Source organism: Narcine bancroftii, chromosome 5 (genome assembly GCF_036971445.1).
Source record: "Narcine bancroftii isolate sNarBan1 chromosome 5, sNarBan1.hap1, whole genome shotgun sequence".
NCBI classification, from domain to species: Eukaryota; Metazoa; Chordata; class Chondrichthyes; order Torpediniformes; family Narcinidae; genus Narcine; species Narcine bancroftii.
In genome coordinates this window covers 166,869,565-166,892,198 of record NC_091473.1, presented here as the reverse complement: position 1 = coordinate 166,892,198, position 22,634 = coordinate 166,869,565, and the positions used below count along the sequence as shown (strand labels likewise).

Sequence of the window (22,634 nt, the reverse complement as noted above, 5' to 3'; positions counted from 1 at the left end):
GCTGCGCTGGATGGGTCACGTCTCCAGAATGGAGGACCATCGCCTTCCCAAGATCGTGTTATATGGCGAGCTCTTCACTGGCCACCGTGACAGAGGTGCACCAAAGAAAAGGTACAAGGACTGCCTAAAGAAATCTCTTGGTGCCTGCCACATTGACCACTGCCAGTGGGCTGATAACGCCTCAAACCGTGCATCTTGGTGCCTCACAGTTTGGCGGGCAGCAACCTCCTTTGAAGAAGACCGCAGAGCCCACCTCACTGACAAAAGGCAAAGGAGGAAAAACCCAACACCCAACCCCAACCAACCAATTTTCCCCTGCAACCGCTGCAACCATGTCTGCCTGTCCCGCATCGGACTTGTCAGCCACAAACGAGCCTGCAGCTGACATGGACTTTTTACCCCCTCCATAAATCTTCGTCCGCGAAGCCAAGCCAAAGAAGAAGGATAGTTGCAGCAGATATTTGAGATAATTGAGTTTCTCTTCATTCACGATAGGTGATAGGTAGGGACAAAGCCTGCCAAAGATGGACTATGATAGAAGATAACCATGAGAGATTAGATGAAATCAAAGGTGGATGGGGGGGGGGGGGAGAGAAGAGAGGGAAATAATTGAAAGGGGGGGGAAATACCGGAAGGGACCAAAGGAGGGGGATGAGTGGGTGGGGGAGGGGGGGTTGGGAAAAAAGACAAAGAAATGAGTGGGAAAGAAAAAGGGAAGAATGGAAGTAGTTCAGAAGAGAGGGGACGTTGCCTGAAATTGGAAAAATCAATGTTCGGATTATTGGAACTTAGGTGTCCAGGCAGAATATGAGGCATCGTTCCTCTAGTTTTGTCTTGGACCTTACACTGGCAGCAGAGAAGATCAAGGATGGAGAGATCAGTGAGGGAAGGGGAGTTGTATTATCATACCACTGGGCACAAGATGACTGTTGTGGATAGAATGTCGATTTTCTACAGAATGGTCCCCAAGTGTCCACATGGTCTCGCTGATGTAGAAGGAGCCACATTGGGATCACTGAACACAGCAGATGAGGTCAGAGGAGGTGCACGTGCATCACTGCCTTACCCAGATGGTCCCTTGATGGTGGTGAGAGAAGAGGTATAAGAGAAAGTGTAGCATGTCCTACTGGGGTGGGGGGAAATAAATTTTGGTGGGGAGAGATGAGCGAACAAGGGACCTTGTCACTGAGGGAACAATCTCTGCAAAAGGTAGAAAGGGGTGGTTTGGGATAAGTGTGGCTGGTGCTGGGGTCTAGATGTGGGTGGTAGAAATGATGAAGGATGATGTGCTGAATGCAGAGGCTGGTGTAAAAGGTGAGAATGAGAGTAGCCCTATCCCTATTCTGTGGGGGGGTAGTTAGAGGAGATCTCTGAGAAATTGAGCAAATGCGGGAGATGGCTCTATTAATCACAGTACAGGGGAAGTCACTTTCCCTGACAAAAAAACATTTCAGGTGTCCTGGAATGGAAGTTTCATCTTGAGAGCTTTGTTCCTGCTTTGTATGATTCACCTTCTTTTGCCTCACTCCTTTGCTTCTCTTGAGTCCCTCTCCCTCCACCTGGCATCTGCCAGTCAACCTTCACCTGTCCCTGGTCTACACCCACCCTGTCCTCGTTATAGCTGTCCTCTCTCCGCCTCAGCCCGCTTAGTTGTGTGTTGCTCCACATTCCAGCATCTGCAGTCTCTCATGTAGTTCTCTTCAATCATACTAACTTACAAATAAATCATTGATGCTTGGTTAAGGTTGGAGTTCAGTGCAATGGGTTCCTTCCACATACAGACTGGAAGTTACCAAATGTAACTAGTAATGGACTTTAAATGCTGGCTTTACCAATAATGTCCATATCATGCAAATGACTTAAAGGACACAGAATGTTAAAATCAAATATTGTTGTCCTCCATGCTTGTGCTAAGACGTTTTTTTCATTGTTTTACTGTATTGTGTAGCTTAATATGCTTTTTAATTTTAACTCTTTCGGAATAAAAAAAATTTGTTTACTTTTTTAGAGCTGTTATTATGCAAGCAGAGAGTAAAAAAGAGTGTGAGGAGGTAAGCTATTATCTTTCACAAACGAGTAAAGCTATATCTAAATAGTAAGGTGAACTTTAAAAAATGCAACTGAATTGCAGTCAGGACCGTTGAGATTTTGCAAAAGTAATATTGACTTTTTATTAATAACATTGGTTTGCAAAAATCAGTAGGCATATTTGTTTCTGTGGGCAGCAACTTAAATGACATACAAATATTTTGTATGTTTTTAAATATATTTTTACCACAGTGGTGTCCTGTAGTTCCTGTTGAGATCCAAACCTTGACCATCCTCGGTTATTAACCATCAATCTTCAGCATGGACGTGCAGTTGACCCTGATAGCTCAGGGTGAGGAAGGCACTGCTCCAAGGCCTGGCCCAATTTCATTGCAAGAGCAGGACCCATCATCCTGCTACAGCCATTTGCTGATGGGATGACCACTTTCTTAATAGGTAGTCAACCGTTGCCATCATTTATCTACGTCTGTTTAGAGTTTTATTCAACTGTTTTTCCACAATATTGATGTCACTTTGTACATCAGTACACGACTCTTAAATTACTTTCACATGGTCCATGAATACTTTTCCCTTCCCTATTGTGGTACCTTTATCTATTATCTTTATCTCCAGTTCAGAGAGTAGATTAGCTACCAGTATTCATTATAAGGCCACTGAATACCACAATTATTTCAACTGCACCTCTTTCCACTTTACTTCCTGTAGAACTACATTCCCAATTTCTTTTGTCTCTGTGGCCTTTGCTATGATTATAAGACTTTCTGCACCAGTGTCTTGAAGATGTCTTGTTTTTTTAAACTGTTTCCCAATGATCACAGTTGGCAGGACTCAACCATATCTCTTTTTATTTCACATACTGCTTCTCTTGCCCTTTCTTGCAGCTAGAACAACAATAGTGTTTCCCTTGTATTTAAAAATTTCCACATTCAAAGGATCGTCTTACAAGGTTTCCACCGTGTCCCATGGGATTCTACTACCATAAACATTCTCCCTCCCCACTGTTTTCTCTGAGACTTCCTGGTTCATCTTCATCTGACAACACATAAAGCACTTTCCCATTGTAGCTGTGGGAAATGCAATATCAGCTCTTTTATCTCTTTCCGCCATCCCAATTCCAGGCAGTCTTTAGAAATGAAGCTGTGATTCAGTTGCACATGTTTCAATTTCAGTTTTCCAATGAGCCATCCTGTACAGTGGAGAAACCCAAAACAGATTAAGTAACCACCCTGTAAAATGGAAGAGTGGCCCTTGTTACTATAATTTTCCTTCCCACTCTCACTCTGTCCATTATGTCTTCTACATGCCTAACATAAGCACAAAGAATAACTCTGTAGTGGCTCACTGGAGGCTTAATCGAACCAGCTTGGGAGTTTCTGAGCAACATCACAATGTGATAATGCCGTTTGGAAAGTGCAGCATGTTCAAAATTGTGTATGACCGAGTGAACGACTTTTACTGAACTTCCACTCGACTACGTCTGATCGTTTTCTCATTCTTCATTTTTGCACTGCAACACAGTTGCTTCATTGGTGGCCCAAACAGATTTTTGACCCAACATGGACAATACAGCGGTTTTGCTCAAACTGCTTTTCGATCACTCAACCTGAAGTTGGGTTCAATCAGGCTGAGGCGCAGTTCCACATTCACAAGATAGAAGTGGACACCACTAAGTACTATTATGTGGTAACCGCCCTCAATCAGGACACGACAAGTTGAGTAGTGGATTTACTTCGGGATCCACCAGCTCTTGGCAAATACGAAGTCCTAAAAGCCCTTCTTCTTTGGATTTACAGTCTCCACGACATGAGCATATGAGGGCCCCTTCAGAGTGCTACGAAACAAACGTACAACTTGTGTACTGGACATAGGGGGGCATCTAGAGACATTTATGATTGACCGACTAAAGCCCTCTTATCTCGACCTTGATTAGCCATTGCACGAGCACTGATGCGAAGCCACGGATGACCGCCCAAGAACGGTGGATGGTAATGACACCAGCGGTTTAGCCTCGTATCACCGGTTCTTGGGGGGGGGAATCCATGTAGTGACTCACCGGAGGCTTAATTGAACCAGCTCGGCCGATTCCGAGTGACGTCACAATGTGATGATGTCATTTGCGATTTGTGGGGTTTTAAAAGCTGCAGGTGACTGAGTAAATGACTTTTACTGAACTTCGACTCAACTGCGTCTGATCATTTTTGGATTCTTCATTTCGCACTGTGATACAGTTGCTACAACTCCATCTTTTCATCTTTGGTCCACACTTGATCACACATTTACTTTCACCCTCTGCCTCTCTGCACCTTAAAATGTGCATGTTTTTTAAAAATGTTTTCACTATTCATCTTCTGGTTGAAAAAAACATCTGAGTCATTGACTGTTTCTCTCCCTACTAAAACTACTTAGTCCAGAATTTTATGTTTTCATTTCAAATTGTTTAGAGTCGTCATCATATCCATGTTATGTGATGGTAAGTTGATTATTTCTTAATGAATGTTCTAAAATACTTGTGGATGCCTTGAATATATATATATGTTTTTTTGCAGTGGATTTCAACAATAAATAATATTTCCAAACGAATCTACCTCAGCGAAAACCCAGAAGTAAGTTGCAAATTATTGTGATTATGTCCTCTTTGTAACATTTAAATTTAAAAAAATTAAAGTATGACTCAAGTTGTTAAAATTCATGAAGCTACAAGATCACTGTAATTATGTGTGCAACTTTCTTTCTTTAATTCTACTTGATAACTCCAAAGCAATCATTCACATTAAAAAAAAAGGTTTTGCAAAATAATTTTTGTTTTGAAATTATTCTAGAAAATTCAGAATTTCCTAAATCTGAGAATTAACATGTTGAACAATATTAAAAAGTATGTGTTGTAAACAAAATGGGAACCCTACCGTAGTTTATTTTTAATTGACTTGTACGATAATTATTCTACCTATACCCAACTGCCGTTGAGTAGATGGTGGTGAGCCCTGTTCTTGAATCAGTGAAGTCCCAGTGTCAGAAGCAGGAACACAGGCCATTTATCCCTTGTGCCTACTTTACTGTTTGAAGTAAGATCATGGCTGTTCTACCTCCATGTCAATTTCCTATACTAACATTCTTTGATGTCCTTATTGTCTAAAAATCTACAAATTCTCTTCAATGTCTGCAATGATTAAGTATCCATTGCTCTTTGGGAAAGGAAATTCCAAAGATTTTGGGTGAGAACTTTATTTTTCACCTTATTCCTGAATGGCCAACTCTTTATTTTGAGACTATCACACCAAGTTCTGGGCACCCCAGCCAGTGAAAACATCTTTGGATCTACCATTGTCAAGTTTGGTAAGAATTTGGTGTATCTCAAAGAATTCACTTCTCATATTTCTTTAATTCATGATCTCTCTTCAAATAATTCCCTCCAAATAATTAATCTGCATTCCTCTATTGCAGATGTATCCTTCCTTGGGTGAAGAAACCAGACGTGCATAAAATTTATTATTTTTTAAAAAGTTGGCAGTTACTTTGGGTTAAAACACTTGCATGTAGACAAAGTAGGTGCCCAAGCATGGCTATGGTTTTCAATGAACTAGAACTGTCAGTGGTTCCCCTCCATATTGCACAGTTTCATGATTCTATTCCATTTCATTTTCTCAGTGCAGAAAATGTTGAATGCAGCATTCATGGGATGATTTGGTGACCATAGAAATAGCTGAAATAAATTTATTTTAAAAAATAGAATCTTTATGCATGTATTTCTTTTTATGGTTTGGTGTCATTGGAAAGTGACAATTATTCTTTTGTTTAATGGCATCAATGTTTCTAACATTGAACTTGTTATTATGCATTTGTGGCATTCAATGATAAAATTCAAAGAATGTTTGTTGTTGTCATAGGAATTAGCTGCTCGAGTAAACCAGACTGCTTTGGAGGCTGTTACACCCTCTCCTTCATTTCAACAGCGGCATGAAAGCCTGAGGCCCGCAACGTATGTAGAAATTTAGCCTCCGAATCCAATTTCAGAATGAAGAATAAATTATGTTTTTTATTAATAAAGAATTATGCAGACTTTGCATATGCCATTACCTCAAAGGTCCTTCAAGGACTTAAATAAATACATTAGGAAACTTCTTTGGAAGGCTAAGATGGCCAGAGTCTGGATGGAGAAATTAACTTGAAAATACCAAATGGGAGGTTTACAACTCCCAAATTAAAAAAAAATTATTTTTGGGCAGCCCAGATGAAATTTGTCACCTCTCTATTTGAGGGAGGAGACCAGCCTTCATGGATGAAAATTGAATTGCACAAGGTAGGAGAAAAGGTAGAAGATTTTGCATATAAATGGGATTCAAAATTAATTTTGGGTGAGAAAGAAGTTCCCCCCCCCCCTCCGTTAAAACATTTATTTAATATCTGGTATAAAATAAATAATCAAATTGGGACTAAGGAGGGCTATCTCCAAAAAAAAACCCCTGACTCAGAATAGATTAATACCTTTAACAATGGTTAATAAGATTTTGGATACCTGGTCCCAGCAGGGGATTAGGTATATATATTTTTTTCTTTATTTTTTTTTTTACTTCGTTTGTGTTGGATCCGGGCCCGTGTCTGGGCCGACACGTTCCCTTTGAGCGCCTTGCCCCGGCTGCCCCGCGCCCGTCAGTTCCCGGGATTAGATATATTGAGGATTGTGATGAGCAAGGGCAACTTATGTCATTTGAGCAAGATATAATATTCTCAATAGCACAATCTTCTGCTATTTCCAGTTAAGAGCTTATTTAAGGAATAAATTGGGCCCAACAATGATTCTACCAAAGTACGCTGAAGTGGAGACACTGATTCGAAAGGGAAACACATGGAAATTTACTTCAGCAATGTACATCTTCAAATGGGAACCTTCAAACAGGGGATGCATAAATCTAGACAAAGATAGGAATCATATAAATGTGAATATAAACATTAATGGGGGAAAAAATGGTCCAATTTGTGGCAGGACATTATGACTAATATAGTAAATGTAAGATATAGATTGGTGTAATATAATTTCTTGCACCAGCTGTATCTCATGTGCAAAAATTGCATAAACTAAATTTCTAATATTTCAGATCAATGCTTTCGATGCGACAAAGAGACAGGAACCTTTTTACATTCAATCTGGTCATGTTACAAAGTAATAGAGCTAGAAATACTAGTCAGCATTCCCTTTTGGGTAGATCCAGGAAATTCCCTAGAACCGATTATTGGAAAGCAATTTCCACAAAACCCTGAACTGTTTCTACTGAAGAATATTGTAGGCGTAAGACCTACAATGAGGCTGTCTAAATATCAAACAGAATTTGTCAAGCTTGCATTGGCATGTCTAGCAGTAACCTGGAAATCTGATTCCCACCTGGGTATAGCCTGTTGGAATGCAGAAGTGCATAGTTGTGTTCCCCTTGAGAAAATTACCTATAACTTAAGAAATAAGTACAGCAGGTTTTTGAAAATACGGCAACCATTTTTACAGAACGTAGGTGTAAACTTCTTGTGATGCCCCTCCTCACCCTTGAACCTTGCATCAACACCCCCCAAGTGCTAGGTAAGCTATGGAAATTTGACCCTCTGGAGTGAATGGCGGGCCCTGACAATTCCTGTTCATCTTCTTGTCTTACTTTTTTTCATGTCTTTTCTATTTTCCTCCTTTGGAATTATTTTTTATTTTTATTTTTCCATTTCTTTGGGAGAGAGGGGGATGGGACGGTTGAATTCTAATTGTATACCAATTTTTTTGATACATGGCTATGAAAAATTAAAATGAAATTATTGGTGTAAAAAGATGCCTTGTCTGTAAACAGCTTTGGTGACTGATAAATAGGGTACTTTGCATGTTAAATTTTATGATTCAAGTCTTCTTGGAGCTCAAAAGATCATTGTTATTGATTAAGACAAGATGTCAACTAAGACTGAGTGAACTGTATGGAAGCATCCAGGGTTAAAGGTCTCATTTTAATCCATTTTCCAATGAAATTATATGGATCACAAGCTGAAATAACAATTCCATAAAATATTGACACAAGATTTAATGATCAGTGAGACAAAAGGACTAAAAGTCATCCTTTCTAAATTTTGAAGCTAGAAGTACAAACAAAACAAACCCCTGAAGAAACAGAATTGTCAGGATATTACAAGACTCGTGGAAGTGGAGTCGATAGTATTACTTATGGTGAAACTGGATAAGTACTAGAAAAGGATGAGATGAAGATGTAGAGCACACATGTCAAACTCAGGCCCGCGGGCCAAATTTGGCCCGTGATATAATTATATTTGGCCCGCAAAATCATATCAAATATGTATTAGAGCTGGCCCGCTGGCTGCCGCGCCAGTATAGCGCATGCACAGCTAATACTACAAATCCCAGAATGCTTTGCAAATGCGTTGGCGCCGGCCCGTCAGCCCGCTAATCGCCCCCACCTCCTCTCTTTACCTTCATTGGCATCTGCGACCTGTCGCCCAACTCACATGTAATAAACCCCTTACGAAAAATGGCCAAACGAAAGACAGAAAACAGGACCTTTCAAGACAGGTAGGAGGCAAACTCTGACCCCAGAGTTTGATGAACTTGCATCTAAGAAGAGATGCCAAGTATCTGGTTTAGACCCAGGTGCATCAGAGTAAATCACAGTGTAGCAAGCTAAGCTTGGATTAATATTTTCTTTGGTTAACTTTAGACTGTTCATAGACTGTTCAAGATTGGATTTTCATTGAAGCAAGTTGTTTTTTTTTGACTTGTTGGCTTGTGAAAAAAAATACATTTAAAAGGAGCTTAATGGCTATAGAAAAATATTATTTCTTGAATATTTTATTTCTCATTTGTTAATGCTTCTTCTGGAAAGAGTTTAACCAAAACTATTATTAAACATTTATTTTAATAAGAAAAAGTTTAACATTACATATGTTGAAAGAAGAAAAAACATGCAGATGTTGTTGAAAATTTTCAATAAATATTTAGTTTGGCCCACGACTTAGTCCAAGTTTTTAATTTTGCCCCTCTGTGAATTTGAGTTTGACACCCCTGATGTAGAGGAATGTTTTATTCTGTAGCTTGAGAGAAATCCTATGAACTACATTACCAGGACATCTGTGGAAGACCTATTATCAGTCTCATCAGAAAGTTACAGCTGGTTAGGAATGTGAATCTGGATCAGACCATTTTGATATAAAGTTTCATCTGCCATATTGTCTTTTTGAAAGGAAAATTGAGAACATAATACAAAAAAATGTACTTTCATCTCCATGAATGTGGGGAAAAAATTGATGACTTTTGTATTGAATTTTCTGAAATAGGCACAATAAACCTCAGACGACACGGACAAATAGTTGCAGCTCGCATGGATCAGAATCTCCTGCCCTTTCTGCCATGTCACTGGGTTCAATTGTTGCCCCAGATACACCCATTCAGTTTGATATAATTTCTCCAGTCAGTGAGGAGCTGACCAACCTGGCAAAGACTTCAGGACAGTGTGCCAGGTAAGACAATCATGCAAGATGTTTTATTTTTTGTTTTGGTTAACATTTTCAAATCTGCAAATCATATTGAAGGTTTTTGAATTTAATGCAAAAGAGTTTAGTATGATAATTTTTGGAACCATGATTTGATTCAGAAGCTTGAAACACTGCACATGACGTAAGTTCATAGTGTTTTTAGAATAACAAAAAAAAACCAGCATCAGTGGAACGTTATTACAGCACCAGTGACCCAGGATCGAATCCTGCGTTGTCGGTAAGGAGTTTGTATGTTTTCCCTGCCTCTGTGTGTGCTCTGATTTCTTCCCACCCTTCAAAACATATGATGGTTGTAGGTTAATTGGGTGTAATTGTGCTGCACCAGAAGGGCCTGTATGTCTAAATTAAATTACATTTATTAGAATATCACATTTTAAAACCAGCCTGGAACCAGACCATACAAAAGACTTGGTACTGTTCAACATCAAGTTTAAATTTATTGTCATGTATATTGAAAATGCAATGATAGAAGTTGTTTTGTGTGCAGATCAGTAGACATTTCATGCAGAGTACAAGACGCAGTGCAGAAATCAGTTGGTATGGAGCAAATGCAATATAATTTTACTATTTTGGAGTTCTTTCAGGAGTCTGATAATGAAGGGAAAGAAACTGACCTTGAATCTGGTGGTCCGTGATCTCACACTTGTGAATCTTCTTCCTGATGGGAGGGGGATGAAGAGAGTGCGGCCGGGGTCGGATGAGTCTTTTATTACGTTGGGGCTGCTTTTCCAAGCCAGTTGGAGATGGAGAGGAGGGGATAGTGTATGATGGACTGAGCTATGTTCACAACCCTCTGAAGTTTTTTTTTCACTCTTGGGTGGATCAGTTCCTGTACTACATGGTGACACACCACCGAGGCACCTCTCGAAGTTGTTACAGGATGCCAGTCACATATCAAATTTCCTAAGGACTCTGAGGGAATAGAGGTGCTTGATGCACTTTCTTGACCATTGGCTGGGTGGGCCAGGAAAAGTTACTGGAAATGTTGCATGGTAGTATCACATAGAGAAGGCAACTTGAGGTAGCAGGGATAATAATACGAGTTAAATTTATATTCAATTTTGAGGGAGATAAGAGCACATTTGTTAGTATTTAAAATTTTAAAGACAATTATGAAGACATAAAACAGAATGTCAAAGAGAACTAATAAGTTAAGGGTGTGGAGAATCAGAACATTTAAAGATTTTTCCAGAATAGTTCCAGGATAGTTACATTTCAGTGAATAATTTAAAAAATGAAAGGTTAGAGCCCACCATTCTCGATTTATAAATTAAAAAAAAAAAAAAATTGTTTAAGATAGGGCAACACAGTTGGTGTAGCAGTTAGCGCTTTGCCTTTACAGTGCCAACAATCGGGACTGGACTGGGGTTCGAATCCTGTGCCTGCGTAGGTTTCCTCCTACCATTCAAAATGTTCCAGGGGTGTAGGCTAATTGCGTGTAAATTGGGCCACACAGTCTCGTGGGCAGAAATGGCCTGTTACTGTGCTGTATGATACTATCTTTAACACAGGTGGCAGGTCAAATGATTGGACAGAATACAATACATTGCAAAGTATGATGTAAAGATTAATAAAGAAAATAGAGTAATAGAGCTAGAAATACTAGTCAGCGTTCCTAGAGATACCAAAAAAATTAAAATGTCTCACAGGGTGAGTCTGTGAAATTAATAATTAAGAACATAAGAAAATAGGAGCAAGGGTAAGCCACTTGAACCCAGAAGCCTGTATGCCATTCAACGTGATTGTGGTTGATTGTCCACGCCTTCATCTTCTCTTCTATGTCTGTTTCTCTTAGCCCTTGATTGCCTGATCTTTCAAAATGTATGTACTTTTCTTTAACCACCCTTCTTGCCTGCACGTCCCTCTGGGGACGTGATTTCAAAAGATTCATCATCTTCTGTGAGACATAATTCGGCGACTGCTCAGTTTTATAAATAAACTCCTAATCTTGTGTTTAATGCACAAAATTGCTGGAGAAGCTCGGCAGGTCTTGCAGCCTCCATAGGAGGCAAAGATATATAACCAACGTTTCGGCCTTGAGCCCTTCATCAAGATAAAGGCAAAATGTAGACAGGTGGGGATGGGGAGTAGAGAAGCAGGGCAGACGGAGGAGCTTCAGACAACAGCTGAGAGGCCATAGGTGTACAGGAGGTGATAGTTGATCGGGGAGGAGGATGGCTCTGTAAATGCAGAGCTGGAGGAAAGGAGACAGAGGGATAGAGAAAGAGAGAAGGGGTGGGGAACTGGACGAAAGTAGACGAGGGGATAGATAGAGAGAGAAAGAGAGACATGGGACGGGGATGCTAACAGAAACTAGAGAGGTTGATGTTAATGTCACCTGGTTGGAGGGTGCCCAGACGGAATATGAGGTGTTGTTCCTCTAATTTGCAGGTGGTCTCAGTTTGGCAGAAATGTCAGAATGCGAATGGGGCATGGAATTGAAGTGGTTTGCCACCGGGAGATTCCCACTATTACAGCAGGCAGAGTGAAGTGATCTTCCTGTCTGCATCCAATCTCTTCAATGTACAGGAGGCCGCAATGGGAGCACCAGATGACCCCTGCAGATTCACAAGTGCAAAGGCTGTTTGGGGCCCCAGATGGTGGTGAGGGAGGAAGTGTGGCATTTCTTGCAGGCCTCTCCTGCCTTCCTATCCATGCCCACCTATAGCTTCTTGGCTGTTGGCCTGTGTTCCTCACCCTGCCTCTTCTTCCCTCCTCCTTCCACCTTTTTATTTGGATGCCTGCCTGCTTTTAGCTCATACCTTGACAAAAGGCTTAGAACCGAAACATTGGATGCCCTGGGATCTGCTGAGTTTCTCCAGCAATTTTGTGTATTAACTACAATCACAGCAACTACAGCCTTTCTTGTTTCACTCCCTAATATTGATTTAGATTCTCCCACAAGTAGAAATGTCTCAACATCTAATCAGTCATGCCCCCTAAGGATCTTGTATGTAACATAACATAACATAACAATTACAGCACGGAAACAGGCCATTAGGCCCTTCTAGTCCGCACCGAACCAAACACCCCTTTCTAGTCCCACCTCCCTGCACAATGCCCATAACCCTCCATCTTCTTCTCATCCATATACCTGTCCAACCTTTTCTTAAATAATACAATTGACTCCGCCGCCACTATTTCTCCCGGAAGATCATTCCACACGGCTACCACTCTCTGAGTAAAGAAGTTCCCCCTCATGTTACTTCTAAACCTCTGCCCCTCAATTCTTAACTCATGTCCTCTTGTTTTAATCTTTCCTCCTCTTAACGGAAATAGTCTATCCACATCCACTCTGTCTATCCCTTTCATAATCTTAAATACTTCTATCAAATCCCCTCTCAACCTTCTACGCTCCAAAGAATAAAGACCTAATCTGTCCAATCTCTCCCTATACTCTAGATGCTTAAACCCAGGTAACATTCTGGTAAACCTCTACACTCTCTCCACTCTGTTTATATCCTTCCTATAATTAGGCGACCAGAACTGCACACAGAACTCCAAATTAGGCCGCACCAACGTCTTATACAATCTCAACATCACCTCCCAACTCCTATATTCCATGCAATGATTGATAAAGGCCAGCATACTAAAAGCCTTCTTCACCACCCTATTCACGTGAGTTTCTACCTTCAGGGAACGATGTACCGTCACTCCTAAATCTTTCTGCTCTTCTGTATTCCTCAATGCTCTCCCACTTACCACGTATGTCCTATTCTGATTCTTCTTACCAAAATGAAGCACCTCACACTTATCAGCATTAAATTCCATCTGCCATTTTTCAGCCCACTTTTCTAAGCAGCCCAAATCCCTCTGCAATCCTTGAAAACCTTCTTCATTATCCACTATTCCACATATCTTAGTATCGTCTGCATATTTACTAATCCAATTCACCACCCCATCATCTAGATCATTAATGTATATAACGAACAACAATGGGCCCAATACAGATCCTTGAGGCACACCACTGGTCACCGGCCTCCAACCTGACAGACAATTATCCACTACCACTCTCTGGCCTCTCCCTCTCAGCCAATGTTCAATCCATTTGTTCATCACTCATTTTTCTGAACTCCTGAAACTTCGAAGAATATGGATCTGAACTTGAAAAAGAAAAAGCCAGATGCATTCAGCATTTATTTTTCATTAGCCTTCATCACAGGATACAAGTAACATCGTGGAGGAAATGAAAAAAATTCAAGATAGAATGGAAAGTAAGTTAAAGTTGGTATAAGGAGGTTTAAGAGGGATGTTGGTAAGGTTAAATAAGTTGGCAGAGCTCTAGAATGTTTTGCCTTTGATAGGAAAAATTAAGATTCAAAGGGGATATAGGTGTCACAGGGCTTAATTTGCAAAAGGCAAGGAGAAAACGTAATAAGGAAAGCTAACAGGGTGTTATCATTTATTATGAGAGGAATTGAACACAGTTGATCTACAGTTATTTTGGGCATCAGTAAAGCCATGTCTGGAATTCAGTGTATAATATTGGTCTCATTTAAGGAAGGATATAGATTCTTTGTTTGGGTCATCATTTCTGTTTCAGTTTAGATAAAAATGCAATATCTAAAGACTTAAAATGCATGCAATAATAGGACAGAAATGTATTTTCTCGATCAGTGTTGTACAATCTGTTCTTTCTTGTTTGCAAGAAAACCCCAGATTTGCAATTCAAACCACTAAGAACAATACAGCACAGAGACAGGCTATTCAGCCTATCTAGTCTGCTGAACTATTTACACCACCTAGTCTTATTGACCTGCAGCCAGACTAGATAGGTACATGGATGAGAGGGGTATGGAGGTCTATCTGGTCCTCTTAAATGTAAAAATTGAATCCACAACCACCACCTTCTGACACTCACCTCTCTCAGTAATCTCCTATCACTTTCTTGAGTCCTGCTATCTGTTTCACTTTAAAGACAATCCAAACAACTTTTTTTTTTTTTTTTTTTTTTTTTTTTTTTTTTAAATTTTTTTATTTTTCACACCATAAATCACATTAGCCATGATATACACTATTTCTTTTCACACATATACAGTGACTTTTTCTCCCCCCCCCCCTTTCCTCCCAAACCACCCCCCCACCCCCCCCTCTCATCCATTTTAGGTATACAATCTAGGTTGCATTAAGCCAGTCAGACAATGTTGTCATTCAACCAAATTACACCAGAAATTCTACTGAGTCCATTCTTTTCTTTCCTTCTCCTTCCATCAACTTAGGTAATGTTTGTCCCCGGTAGGTTTTCGCTATTGTATTTAATGTAAGGCTCCTATACTTGTTCGAATATTTCAATGTTATTTCTTAACCAATATGTTATTTTTTCTAATGGAATACATTTATTCATTTAAATTTGGTAGTTTCTTCCTTTTAATTTGGTTATGTATTCCATTAATATTTAAAGACATATAGTTCAGCGTAGCCCTTTTATATTTTGTTTATCTTCTCTTTCCGTTTTTCCATCATTACCTTTCCTCCTTTTCCATTTCTGTTTTCTTATTTTCAACTCTTTATAAGACAACATTCCTACAACATCTAACATTTTCCTTATTCTCCTATTTCTATCTTATTTATCCCCAATCTCCCCTTCACCTCCTGAGTTGTCCTTTATCCCTTGTCGGACAACCACATCTCCCCTCTCCATTTGGATTTGCGAATCCACTCGCAAGCGTCAACTGATTTTGCAGTGACCGCTATTTCCCCCCACCCCGCCTCCCCCAGAAAAGATTTCACTTTTCATATGTCACAAAGGTCCCTCTTTTAATTCCCTCCTTATTCTCTCTATTCCATTACCTTCCCTTATTAATTCTTGTCTATACTATCCATATTTTCCTCTAAGTACAGATACATTCATGTATGCTCATTGTCTCTATTCACTCTTATACCTCTTTACCTGCATACATATCAATCGTGATCATTTTTACTCTCATTACCCGTCTTCATCCCTCAGTCTATTTTTGTCTTTACCCACATACATATCAGTCGTGATCGTTTTAACTCTCATTACCCGTCTTCCTCCCTCAGTCTATTTTTGTAATTGTTCTGCAAATTTTCGTGCTTCTTCTGGATCCGCGAATAGTCTGTTTTGTTGTCCTGGAATAAATATTTTCAATACCGCTGGATGCTTTAGTATAAATTTATACCCTTTCTTCCATAAAATCGCCTTTGCTGTATTGAACTCTTTTCTCTTCTTTAGGAGTTCAAAACTTATATCTGGATAAATGAAGATTTTTTGCCCTTTATACTCCAGTGGTTTGTTGCCCTCTCTTACTTTTTCCATTGTCTTCTCCAGTACCTTTTCTCTTGTAGTATATCTTAGGAATTTTACTACAATAGATCTTGGTTTTTGTTGTGGTTGTGGTTTAGAGGCCAATACTCTATGTGCCCTTTCTATTTCCATTTCATGCTGTAGTTCTGGACATCCTAGGGTCTTAGGGATCCACTCTTTTATAAACTCCCTCATATTCTTGCCTTCTTCATCTTCCTTAAGGCCCACTATCTTTATGTTATTTCTTCTGTTATGGTTTTCCATTGTATCTATTTTTTGAGCTAGTAGTTCTTGTGTCTCTTTAGTTTTTTTATTAGATTCCTCCAATTTCTTTTTTAAGTCTTCTACCTCCATTTCTGCTGCTACTGCCCGCTCTTCCATCTTGTCCATTTTCTTTCCCATTTCTGTTAAGGTCATCTCCATTTTATTTATTTTCTCTTCTGTGTTGTTTATTCTTTTTCTTAAATCCTTAAATTCCTGTGTTTGCCATTCTCTAAATGATTCCATGTATCCTCTAATAAGAGCAAGTATATCCTTTACCTTGCCTCTCTTTTCTTCTTCTATTTCACCATACTCTTCCTCTTCTTCTTCCTCTGGGTTGGCCATCTGTTGTTTCTTTGGTGCCCTTTCCTCCTCTTCTATCTTGTTTCTATTGTCTTCTGTGGTCTCTTCTTGCTGCAGGTGTTCTGCAGCTGTCGTTGCCGGCTGTGGAGATCGACTCCCCAGCTGGTCCCCCCTCCCGTCGGTGTGATTTTTTTCATTCGCATCGCGCATGCGCGAAACTTCGCGCATGCGCGGTTGCGCACTTTTGTTCGGCTCTGCGAGCCATTTTTGTAGTCCATTATTTACCGACCTGAGGGAGCGGGTTTCTCTCTCCGCAGCGGGCCTCTTCGGACAGGTAAGGCCTTCACCTTTTTCCTCCTTTGTCTTCTCTTCCTCTCTTCTTACCGTTGCTTTCGACTTTTCTTTTTTTGTCGCCATCTTCTTTCCACCTTTATACTCACTTTTCTGTAACTTTTATTTCTGTGCCTTTGTGTTTTCTCTTGTTTTTCCCGACTTTTCTGGAGAGGGCTGGAGTTCACCGTCCGGCCACTACTCCATCACGTGACTCCCCCCTCACAATCCAAACAACTTGAAGAAAAAATACCTTGTATTCCATCCCTACAATCGTCAATTTCAACCCCTAATTTCTGTCAATCTCCTCGCCTGATCTCTCCCTCATTTTCCTTCCTTCAGCTCCTCGCCCCCTTCCCAAATCAGAGAGCTATCTTTCTTAGCCCTTTGCCGTCTCCCCATCAGCTGCTTTCTCTTCGGCCCTCCAACCTATATCCACCTCTGATCTGTTGACCTGTGTTCCTCGCTCTCCCTCCACCTTTTTAGTTCAGCAGCTGCCAGATTTTCAGAACTCCAATTAAAAGGGTTCAGACCCGAAGCATTGACTGCATTGTAATGCCCTCTGCAACTGAGATAAATCTAGCAATGAAGATAGCAGACAAAACTCTTGGAAAAGATATATTTTCATGAAATGAACAGAAATAAATTAATAAAGAAGTTTTTCTTTTTAAAAAAAAAAAAAATAATGGAACATTGCCTTATTATTTCTCTATTAGAAGAACAAATCCATTTGGAGAGTCTGGGGAATCAAAATCACAGGAATCTGAAGGTAAGACTAAAATTTTGATTCAGATTGCAGCAAAAATAGGTGGTCTTGAATTAGTCACCATTTATAAGAATTGCCTAAGAATCAATTTACTGCAGTGGAATTAAATATCATCACATCCAAATAAAGAGTAAACTACAGGTATGTGCCACTTAATGTCCGTCCGGGAAACGTCCAACCTCATACATGTCCGTGGTCCCAAAAGGTTATAATAGAGTTCAGAAATCCCAATCAGAGAACGGGACATAGCAGACGTAACCAGATGTATGCAACAAATCGCACGCAACACATTTATCTCATATCTTTTGTATATAGGTACTTTCTATCATGGCACCCAAACACAGCAAAACCAGTGCCAGTGATGGCAGCAGCAGGAGGCAAAGGAGACGTATCGATTTGGAAGTGAAACAAAAGGTTATTAAACAACACAAAGGCGGGAAAACAGTGAACGCTATTGGTCACGATTTAGGCATGTCTCACTCAACAATCTTGACAGTGCTCAAAGACAAAGACAAAATTCTCCAAGCTGTTAAAGGATCGGCTCCACTGAAACCTACAAGGCTAATGAAAATGCGAGAACGCGAGTCCCTCTCAGCACGTGGACAATCACTGCTAAGGGATGAAGCTTGTTCCAGATGCTTAAATAAAAAGCAGGACCAGGCTGATATCAAGTTCAGTGCTCACTCTGGGTGGTTCAGGGGCTTCAAACAACATTTTTTTGCTGCATAATGTGAGAGTGAGTGGTGAGTCTGCGAGTGGTGAGGCAGCAGAAGAATTTGTTGAAACCTGAGATAAGCTAATTGTCGAGGGAGGTTATTTCCCCAGCAAATTTTTAATATGGATGAAACTTCCTTATTCTGGAACCGAATGCCTGAAAGGACGTTCATCCAGAAGGAGGCCAAGTCAATGCCAGGCTTTAAGGCTTTTAAAGACAGAGTGACAGTGTTGTTAGGAGGCAATTTTGCTGGCTACAAGTTAAAGCCATTTCTTATTTGGCATAGTTAAAACTCCAGGGGTTTCAAGAACTTTAGCAAACACATCTTACTAGTTTATTACAGGAACAATAAAAAGTCTTGGGTGACACAAATGCTGTTTCAGGATGCCCTTCTCGATTGCTATGCCAGTGAAATGGAGAAGTACCTTTCAAGATTTTGCTAATTGCAGACAATGCTCCAGGACATCCCCCTTTCATTGGTGACCTCCACTCCAACATCAAAGTGGTGTTCCTCCCACCAAACACCACCTCTTTAATCCAGCCAATGGACCAAGGGGTCATTGCAGCATTCAAGGCTGACTACCTGAGGAGGATCTTTGCACAGGCTGTTGCTGGCAAGGCACTGATGTGGTTCTGGAAGGAGTACAACATTTTCCACTGCATAAAGAACCTTGCCTGGGCCTGGGATGATATGACCAAAGAGGGATTTGAAAAAGATGATGAGATTGCAAGGATGAATAGAGCTGTTGTTGAAATGGTAAACAACAACCTGAGCCTAGACGAAGATGATGAGGACTGAAGAACTCCTAGAGGTGGTTCCTGAGAAACTAACAAATGAAGAGTTGCTGGAGCTAGAGCAAAAGTGAATAAATGAAGAAGAGGCAAGGGAAAAGGAAACTGCAGAAGGAGAAGAAGAACAGGTGCAGGAGGTTCACAGTTATGGGGTTGGCCACATTCCTTACAGACCTTAACAGCTTGCTGAAAAGGGCTGACGAGATGGACCTAAACACTGAACGATTTTCATTGATAGAGAGGAATGCTCAAACAGTGTTTGCTGCATAAAAAGACACTTATGAAGAAAAGAAAAAGCAAACGAGGGAAACAACACGGGACATATTCCTGAAGAAGGCAACCCCTCCCCAAGAGGAGCCTCAGCCAGGTCCTTCAGGCGTTTCAGAGAGACAGTTCATCAATGGACCTGAAACCCTTCCAGTCGAACACTACGAGGGAGTTGAGAACTCTGATCCTCCTTGCTCAATTGTGTGCCATACAGACCAGAACGTGTTTACATAAGTTTAAAAAGTGAAAAAAAATTAAACCGTTTAATTTAGCACAAGTTCAGTATCCCATATACAGTAATATGGTGTTCTCACAGCGTCCACATCGCACACCCAATTTCACAGAGCGTATCGTGGACGTTGAGCGGCGCATACCTATATTTAGTGCTGTTCATCTTACTGCCACAAATTGTGTCAAATACACTAGCAAATGTTATAAAGTCTTGTAACAGGTTGAAATAAATTCCATCAATCAATATTTTTAAATTGACATCTTTTACTATACAACTTTGTGATTCATCCTGGAAAATCAAATCCTATTCATTTATCACATTGCCTAAAATTAGTAACACAAATTGTGCTACTCACTCTACATTTTAAAAAAACCCAATAATGATCAAGAATCATCTTGAGGCATTTTTCTCGTTTACCATTGTCATAGTTTCTTAGTTCATTTTTATGACATTGCTTTAATGGCATTGAGATAAATTCATTCAAATTTCTATTTGAAGTAAAAGACTATGGTTTTACCTATTACAGTCCAAAGTTGGCAAATTTTACTGTCTTAAAGCATTTGATTTATGTTCTTCAGATGCACAAGAGCAGATAGAACAGATGAATAGTACCAATTAAAAGAGATTGACATTTTTACTATCTACTACAGATTCGATTCTTCATCAGTTGTTCATTGTGAGATTCCTTGGTTCAATGGAAGTAAAAACTGATTCAACCTCCGACGTTATTTATGAAACAATGCGTCAGATCCTTGCAGCCCGTGCTATACACAACATCTTTCGGATGACTGAATCTCATTTACTTGTGAGCTGCGACAGTTTGAAGTGAGTTTTTATTTTTGATTGGCAGAAATGTTGGCTGTGATTTAATCTGTGATTAATCAATGTGTCTGATAATAGCTTGTTTTGTATTTTAGGTTAATTGATCCTCAGACTCAAGTCACACGTTTAAGAGTAGGTATTAAAATTATTAATTATCATTATTTATGTAGAAGGCTATTTAATGGATCTTATTAATTATCTTGTCCATATCTAGTTCACTTATTTCCCCTCCTAATTATTCTTCATCCCAGCTCCCTGAAATCCAAAAGTTGAAGGTAGAACATTTTTGATTGAAAACTAGATTTATCTAGTCTTTGTTAAACTTCTAAACAGAAAATGCTGGTAAAACTCAGAAGGCCAGAAAGCATCTATGCAAAGAGAGAAAGGATTAACATCATATTAGTCCCAGTCCTGCATCACTGAAATAGAAAGGTAACCCCTCAGCTTCTCCAATTGTTCAACACTAATTGCTTACCATTATATGCCATAGTATAGGAGGACCCCAGAATTTCCACATGAAATATTGGTTTTGAGCAATACCCTTTGTATAAGACAACCCCAATTATGCCACTTATCACAGACTGGTGAATGCTGTGGAAAGCAAATCACAGCATTTTAATCACAAATTACCATGTAAAGGTTTCAATTTTATTTGGATATTTTAAAATAAACCACTTTCAGCTTCCTTAACAGGCTGTTTAAAGCCTGTTCTGAGCCGACAGCAGTAGGACTGGGCGGATGGACCCCGCGGAGGAGCGCTGAGACTTCACAAATAACTAAGAGGGTATGCGCGGGATTGTGTTGGAGCTGGTGGGAGATGGCAGTGGTGTTGAGACCGCTATCGAGGTATGAATCTTAGACAAGGTGTTTAGGACAACCCTGGTTTAAAGTGAAATTTTTAAGTTTCACAGATCGTCCTATGTGACGACTTAAATGGTATTTTAAACAATCATAACTTTCGACGGATATGAAAATCATGTTGATTTTTTTGTTGTTGTTGTTGCAGAGACCAAGAATCTATTCCTTTGCAATGTCTCTTTCTGACACATGCTCCTTGGCAAAAATTTCCCCTTTGCCCCTGTCTGGAAATCAAGACTTACTCTAAATGATATCCTATCTACCATCTTGCTTTTGCCATGGAATTATTCTGCTGCTTGTTTGATCTTATTCTGACTATGTAACTAAAATGTTCCACCCATAACCTATCCCATCTCTGCATCTATCCAATTTTTTTCTCAAACATTGCTATAGTACTCGCCTCAGTAACATCACTTCATTTCATACAGTTGCCCTTCAGTTTCCTGTTAAATCTCCCTTAAATTCATGTCCTCTGGTAACCGGTTCCCCTTCTCTGGGCAAAAGACTGCATTCTATTCCTGTCAGATATCTCCATCCGATCACCCTCATCCTCCTACACACCAACAAGTGAAGCCCCACCCTGCTCAACCACTCCCTATTGTTTGAGCAATAGAGCCCTGGCAATATTCTCACAAATCTTCTCTGCACTCTTTCAAGCTTGACAACATCTTTCCTGAGTCAAAAAACTGAGCATAATACTCCAAATAGGGCCTCGCCAGTATTTTATACTGCAACACGGCCTTCTATACTCAGTACTCTAAACGATGATGGCCAATGTGCTGGAAGCCTTTTTGATCACCCTATCTATCTGTGACACCACTTTCAAGCTACTATGTGCATGTACTCCTTGATCCCGCATCTGTGCAACAATCCCCAAATCCTAACCATTCATTTTGTAAGTACTGTGCATGTAATGCCACATCTTACATTTCTCTGCATCAACCATTCCTCTCTCCACCTGCCCAACTGATCCTGCTGCTATCTTGAGCAACCGTCTTAACTATTTACCATACCTGACTATTTATTCATGTACCAGTCGCAGTCCTCCAGTCTGATGAACTACCTTCCACCATTATACTCAGTTTTTTTTTCCATGAAGCTAATTTTCTATCCATTCTCCTGTTTCACCTTGGATCCCATTTGATCTTGCCTTCCACAACAACTGACCATGCAGAAGCTTATCAAATACCTTGCTAAAATATCACTCCAGTTCTGTCCTCGTCAACCTTCTTGGTCACATTAAACAAAAACCCTTTCGGATTTCTGATTGTTGTATACATTATCACTAAACCCAACCATTTCCACCTCTATAACATTATCCAGCTCTGCCCTTAACTGCAGCTGAAAACCTCTTTCATGGCTTTGTTCCTCTTGATTTTTTTTTCCTCAATTGTCATAGCCAACCTGCATTTATGTCATCTAAGTGAACATGATCATTAAAAAC

General features: G+C 40.0%; 1 protein-coding gene across 3 annotated transcripts in view; it reads left to right on the top strand.

The window, feature by feature from the left end:
- The window catches only part of appl1 (adaptor protein, phosphotyrosine interaction, PH domain and leucine zipper containing 1), a 65,028-nt gene that overhangs the window by 26,545 nt on the left and 15,849 nt on the right, over positions 1 to 22,634 (top strand). For all 3 annotated transcript variants that reach the window (XM_069939632.1, XM_069939633.1, XM_069939634.1), the window contains 7 exons: positions 2,009 to 2,051; positions 4,596 to 4,652; positions 5,934 to 6,025; positions 9,361 to 9,543; positions 17,455 to 17,507; positions 20,161 to 20,335; positions 20,428 to 20,464. In XM_069939632.1, the coding sequence (XP_069795733.1) occupies positions 2,009 to 2,051; positions 4,596 to 4,652; positions 5,934 to 6,025; positions 9,361 to 9,543; positions 17,455 to 17,507; positions 20,161 to 20,335; positions 20,428 to 20,464 (640 nt within the window). The remainder of the gene's footprint in view (positions 1 to 2,008; positions 2,052 to 4,595; positions 4,653 to 5,933; positions 6,026 to 9,360; positions 9,544 to 17,454; positions 17,508 to 20,160; positions 20,336 to 20,427; positions 20,465 to 22,634) is intronic.